The sequence below is a fragment of the Limulus polyphemus genome, unplaced genomic scaffold (genome assembly GCF_000517525.1).
Source record: "Limulus polyphemus unplaced genomic scaffold, Limulus_polyphemus-2.1.2 Scaffold123, whole genome shotgun sequence".
In the NCBI taxonomy this organism is placed as follows: domain Eukaryota; kingdom Metazoa; phylum Arthropoda; class Merostomata; order Xiphosura; family Limulidae; genus Limulus; species Limulus polyphemus.
Genome location: NW_013665733.1, coordinates 206,560 through 213,261, shown reverse-complemented (window position 1 = coordinate 213,261; position 6,702 = coordinate 206,560). Strand labels below are relative to the sequence as shown.

The following is a 6,702-nucleotide window of genomic DNA, read 5'->3' as shown; positions in this document are numbered from 1 at the left end:
ACCAACGAATAATGGGATTGACCGTCACATTATAACGCCCTCACGGCTGAAAGGGCGAACATGTTTGGTGTGAGGGGGATTCGAACCCGCAATCCTCAGATTGTGAGTCGAGCGCCCTAACCACCTGGCCATGCCGGGCTCTTTTTTAGACAATGGATAGTGTAAGTCCTATTGACCAGATTGGAGCAACCAATATAAGCTCTGTCTGTAGAAACTGTCTTATATGTGTAATAAAAAATGAGTTTATAGAAATTAAATTATTACCTTTTCTAGTTTATCATCTTCCAGCGCTGCTGTTCCTAGTACAGACAGTTTCTTAAATTGTCGTTTCAAAAATTCATCTTTGAAACCTTCCCACTTAAAAAGGATGGTGTCCTTCCATGCTGTTTTCTGAAACTTGTAATACTTCTGGGACTCTTCAACCTGTAGAGAAGACATTAAGTTATTCCAAGATGAACATATTTCGGTTATGTTTATTAACAATTTGATAAAAGTGTATCTTAATATACACATGGATAATATTACAACCTGAAGTATTTGAATTCCTTTAATCTATTTTATACCGTAAAAAAAAAGAACATTGGCGATGCGTATGCACCAACATGTAGTCAAACATCGTTTTGTGAAACAAACGACACAATTAAAACGTGTGGTACCAGATTCAATCGTCTTTCTTAAGTAATTTTACATACAATTATTTCTAACCCCCACATACCATTTTTTCGAGGTTATAGTCAGTAATATTAGTGTTGTAAATCCATTGAGCATTTACTGTCTCTTCCAAGGCTTGGGAAAACTTTTTATCTAAATCTTTCATGTAAATTCTTGCAAGTTCTTCATTTTCATACGGAAGGTTGTGCTGAGGCCGGCTCTCAACACACACAAACAGCCCCACTATGGTGGTAACACACAATAAAACAAGCGACAGTTTAATTCGATCCATTCTAGTTTTCTACTAATGAGAATTAGGCTAAACAGCTGTTTATATCTTGTACTGAGACAATCGAATACATTGAAACTTGATAACCTGTTATAATTCCATGGGAACCCAACAGATGGCTCAGCTTAAAGAATTAGATTTGACGTCATTCGTTACGATGTACGAATGGGAATCTTGTAGTTTCTTACATGGAAATTTAAGCCAATACATAATTGTTATACAATTTTTTATTAAACTTACGTGGAATAAACTATATAACAATGGAAGAATTCATTACTTTGACCTCAAATTAAGATAAAAACTCGCCACAATGCTAAAAAAAACGTGATAACATTTGTATATTTTACATTTTACTGCTTTTAAGAATTACAAACAGAACATTAACAGAAATTCTGGTGTGTATGTTTGTTTCCAAACATTTTAAACTGGGTAGTTTCCATAAATATCACTTGCAAGTCTTTAAAACCTAAATATATTTTTATGATAAACCATTTAACAAATTCCAAGAGAATCAATACACTGTGTTCGAAGAAACTGGAAGTTCCAACTGACATTTTTTTCTTTGTTGTTCTTTTACACTCCATATATTTTTATCTTTTGTGTTAGGTAGATTTACTCATGTGTGTTACCTTAATAAAAGGTCCTACGCCAAAACTATGTCTGGTTATGAGAGAGTCTAGAGAAGGGGCGCGGAAGGGAATTCATATTAAAACTGCTAACATATCTTTATTCTGCACATAAAGTCTCTTTTCGTTCAAGTTTGACGCCAATATACTTCAGATGTTTTTGTTTATTTTCATATTTATTCACACTTATATCTAATATACTTCTTTACTTTTAAATACAGTTACTTTGCATTAAGTCCTAGTTTTAACATGGTTTGATATCGACATTCAATGAAATGAATGATTAAAAATAAAAAATATCCTCCTTAAACGTTACTTTTATACTTATATATATATATATATCCAGTAGCAACTTACATCAGATGCGATGAGAAATATGTAATTTATTCTAGAGTATATACCTATGCTTAAAACTGTGTATTTATAAATGTTATATATAAAAATACTGTTAAAATATCCCTATGAAGTAAAATTAAATAACCTTTTAAGATGTGTAATAATTCAACCTTTCAAGATGTGTAGTAATTCAGAAATTTTAAACACAATTCATGATATATGGTGGGCAATAACGTCAGTAAAAATCTATGACTACATTAAAAATTTGGTTTACTTTAAAATATGCTATCAACAAACATGATTCGAGTTCTATAATTACATTTAGCATATTTTGATCATAAAGTTACGTTAACAGCAAAGTTATAGTATGAGACTTAAAACTAATGTATTAAAATGTAATATAATTCGACTTCAGAAATGATCATAAAGAATATGTATATATATATATGTTACAGCAGAATACACTAGAAACTCATATCACGTTAAGCTCGTGATGTAGTGAGTAAGTACCAAATGTGCAAATCTTATCAATGGTTTTGCATTGATATTATTTACTAGATTGATTTAAGACACAGAAACGTTATTAACCCTTCCTTTGTTGTATTGTTTCTCTTGATTTGGGCTAGCAACAGGTGACGTCAATTTTTACTTTATTTTTTTCTGGTTGAGCCTTATGTTATTTTCTCGTGGAAGTCTAACACGTTATCACATTTAAATGTGTAAGATTGTCTCAGTAAAAGATATAATCTAACGTTTAGCCTCTGTCTTGTATCAGAAAACCAAAATGGACCGAATTGAATGGTCGCTTGTTTTATTGTGTGTTACCACCACAGTGGGGCTGTTTGTGTGTGTTGAGAGTCGGGCTCAGCACAACCTTCCGTATGAAAATGAAGAACTTGCAAGAATCTACATGAAAGATTTAAACAAACATATGTCCCAAGGCTTAGAAGCAACAGTAATTGCCGAGTGGAATTACATCACGAATATCACAAATTATAACCTACAAAAAATGGTAAGTGGCTCAACAAATAAATCGAATTCCTCTTGTTACGAAAGTTATAAAGCGCATTAAGAAAAGCCATTGAGTTGATTAAATTTGTTTCTCATTTAAAATTTACTGTTTTATATGTATATATATATGTTACAACATCGTGCAATGCATTTTACATGTACTACCCAGTATATACGGGGTGGGCAAAAGTTATCTTTCCTATCTGTAAAGTTTAATAACTAACTAAGGAAATACAACTTTGCAGTTTTCAGCCTCTTGTAGCCCAACTCAAACAGTTTTTATTAACATAACACTACTTCTACGAGTGCACCATTAGTGGCTTTCAGAACGTCTAACCGATATTCGATTTCAGTCTACGTTCGCTGCAACATGTCTACAATTACGCTGGCGATGGCGTCCGTTATCCTGGTCTTTAGCTAAAATTGTAAATGAAATAATTTTGTTAAAATACAGTGTTATATCTTACTGTTTAGCAATTAAAATTCTGTAATAATTAAGAAACTTTCAAATATTATGATGGTTCGCTCTTCTCAGGTATGTGTGTGACTTCCTAATTAGGTAGGTCATAAATTTCTTTTAAGACTTTGACTATCATGAAAATAGGGATACTGGTTAAAAAAAGAGAGAGGTATACAGATAATCTAACTATAAGTGTTGTTAGTATTATACTATTAAATGAATATAATTGGGTTTGCATAATAAATGGTGTAGAACTAAGTGAAGAGATCAGTACTTTTAGACCTAACAGAGGTCATCATCATCGTATTCACAATAGTGAAATATCCTCGTAAATCAGGATAATTTTCCAATTTTTAATCGTTTAAGCTAATTATTGTCATTAAGACATTAAGAAATAAATGTTATTATAACATCTTTTCGGCATTACCCTTCAATATTAACATCTACTTTCTATTTACATTTTAACTTTCACTGAACACAGACAACTTAACAAATGAGCACCAGAGAACTCGTTTTAGCATATCTAGACCCATGTATAAAACAACATACACATAGATGATGTATTTACTTTAAAATTTAAACTGTTTTATGAATAAGTAAATTAGAAAAAGAAAACCTCAGTCAGGTTGATAGTGGCTATTATTCTAATACAATAATACGCTTGATCTTCATGAGTGATACCATAAGAATTGGTAAGTGAGGCCACGATATGCATTTACAGGTGTCAGAGGTGTATATATTATGACATTTTTGCGGTAAAAAATAAATAAAAGGAATTCTAACATTATTTCAACTTGGAAGCATTCTACAGTAATATTATTTAATTATTTATATGAATATTAAATTACATTTTACCAGATTGTTAAGCATAAAATAAAATATTTTCATCTTGAGATAACTTAATGCTTTCTCTAAAAGATTGAGGAATCCCAGAAGTATTACAAGTTTCAGAAAACAGCATGGAAGGACACCATCCTTTTTAAGTGGGAAGGTTTCAAAGATGAATTTTTGAAACGACAATTTAAGAAACTGTCTGTACTAGGAACAGCAGCGCTGGAGGATGATAAACTAGAAAAGGTAAAACATTCAATTTGTAAGTTGATTTTATCTATTGTATATTTTAAACAATTTTAATGGTGTTAAAACTTTTAATAATCATTAAACAATTATGTGATATTAAAATGTACACTGTTGGCAATCTAAAATATTAGAACTATTTAGTGCAATCTAAGAAAGAAGGGAAAATGTTTTATCTGTTCTCTGTTAAATCATTTTAGAAAAACCATACACAATACGACACATTTACTACAGAGGAGTAAAGTGTAATCGGACCTCTGACGGTATAATATTTTCAATTCATTCTTCCATTATCACTTTACTGAAGGATATAACAATTCCAAACAACTAAACAAGTACGATAAGTCAACAATGGGTCGGGCGCCATCTAGTGATTAGACGGACTACATATTATCGAAAGGTGCAAGGTTTGAGCTTCTAATATGCCACTGAACGCGCTTTGTAATTTCAGCTGTGATCGCTTTATAAGTCAGTTTAACAGTCAGTTTAAGTGTTCTGTTAAGAGTAACCGTGTGGGCATTGGGTGCTGCCGACTGATTGTATCCCCTCTGGTCAGTAGTTCTAAAATACTAACTGTTATGCTTGAACCTTGGGGTCTCTGACAAGACATTTTAGCCCATAAGGTAATGTTTAAATAAAAAATAACAAATGCTAGTCAATCAAGATTAAGTTTAGTAGAAACATTAGGGCGGTCCAATAAAAGTTTTTAAATGGAAAAATATTGTTATATCATTTTAAAACCAGTGATTTTGTTTGAATAAGCCTATCTCACCTTTGACTTTTTTGACCCCTTATTCCTGATCTGAGAATGCGTCTTTTAGTGTGCACAGCCAAATTGACTGAATGTTCCCTCTAGAATTCTGTGACGTCATATCCGGTTGACTTCACGATGGTGCAGCTAACTAAACATAGCAATATTGGAGAATAGAACACAGATGATTATCGGCTAGCAAATAAATCATGCTAGTGACCTGAGCACACACATACTTTGCTAAGGATTATGGGAAAGTCGGCATTTTTTTAGGTTTCCACTTTCTTTTCATAAAATAAATTTCAAGTAGTCACTGCCACAAATTCGCTTCGTTTGATACTTTGAATTTAACTGTTTTAAGATATATGAATTAATTGTGGTGAATTTGAAAATAAGAATCTTCATAAGCCCTTGGCAACCTCGAAGTCGCGCCGAACGGAAATTCAAGATTGCACAGACAACTGGGGCCAAGAAATCCAAGTCCTTAGTATATGCAAAATTTGAAATGGTATACGTATCTATCTATAGAACGAACATCGTTATTATTAAAAAAAATTATGTATGAAATATTATATGCTATAAGTTATATAACAAAGAAAGTTGAGAGTAAATTTGAAGCAGCCGAAATGTTGTTCTTAAGGAGAATGCTGCCAAAAGCACGGACTAAGTAGAAAAGTAATGAAGACATAACGGTGCAAGTCAACACAATGTGCAACATCATCAAGTAAGAATCAAGCTGAGTTCATAAACCATGTAATGAGGAAAGAAAAGATGGAGCTCGTAGTAACAACCGGCATTATAAAATAAAAGAGAAAAAACAAAGAAAGACAAAGAATAAAGATACTTGATGGACTCTCAAGATGGTTAGGAACCGTGAAACAACACAGGATTGCTGAAGAACACCAGGAACGAAGTGAAATGTAAAGTCATGACTGTTAACGCCTGCGTGCAGGCGTGACAATGGAGAAGAATAAGTGGGAAGGCAGCAATTTCCTCTTTGTTAATTCCCCTTGTCATTTTAAAGTCGAAAACTATTGACTGGGTTTTAATATAGGAAGACCCTTGACAAGCTTCTAAAGAGTATAATAGTATTAAATCATCTTATTTACATAGGGTACTGTATTGCCAGCGTGTGATCGGTAATTTGAATTTGGAATTGATTTTTCTAGTCGTAAAACGATCTGCACCTTGGTAAGGGTTTCACCCCTACCCCCAAATCCAAACGGAAATGCAGTTTGACTCCCACGTTTTACAGTATAGATCGGTGCTCTTGTATGTGTTTTCTTTTTCTTCATTCTCATTACCGAACTACTTTAATGTGCTGATGTTAAAATGTAACCGTAAAACTGAGTAGGTGACTAATGTTACACATCAAGTTTGCAGTAATGAACTGTTTTTATGACTAAGTTATGGAAAGTAGGATATGTAGAGACAACTTACCTTACTCCACTCCACCTGAATCTTTAATTTAGTTGTATTTTTACAAATCCTATAGTGTTGC

General features: G+C 32.6%; 2 protein-coding genes across 3 annotated transcripts in view; one reads left to right on the top strand and one right to left on the bottom strand.

The window, feature by feature from the left end:
* LOC111089490 (angiotensin-converting enzyme-like) overlaps positions 1 to 985 on the bottom strand; it is an 18,672-nt gene extending 17,687 nt beyond the window's left edge. For both annotated transcript variants that reach the window (XM_022402111.1, XM_022402115.1), the window contains exons 1-2: positions 716 to 985; positions 265 to 423 (exon numbers count right to left, since the gene is read on the bottom strand). In XM_022402111.1, the coding sequence (XP_022257819.1) occupies positions 265 to 423; positions 716 to 943 (387 nt within the window). In that variant the 5' untranslated portion in view covers positions 944 to 985. The remainder of the gene's footprint in view (positions 1 to 264; positions 424 to 715) is intronic.
* The window catches only part of LOC106472652 (angiotensin-converting enzyme-like), a 149,636-nt gene that overhangs the window by 74,258 nt on the left and 68,676 nt on the right, over positions 1 to 6,702 (top strand). Inside the window, exons 14-15 of the mRNA XM_022402220.1 lie at positions 2,661 to 2,914; positions 4,292 to 4,450. Coding sequence (XP_022257928.1) covers positions 2,661 to 2,914; positions 4,292 to 4,450 — 413 coding nt within the window. The remainder of the gene's footprint in view (positions 1 to 2,660; positions 2,915 to 4,291; positions 4,451 to 6,702) is intronic.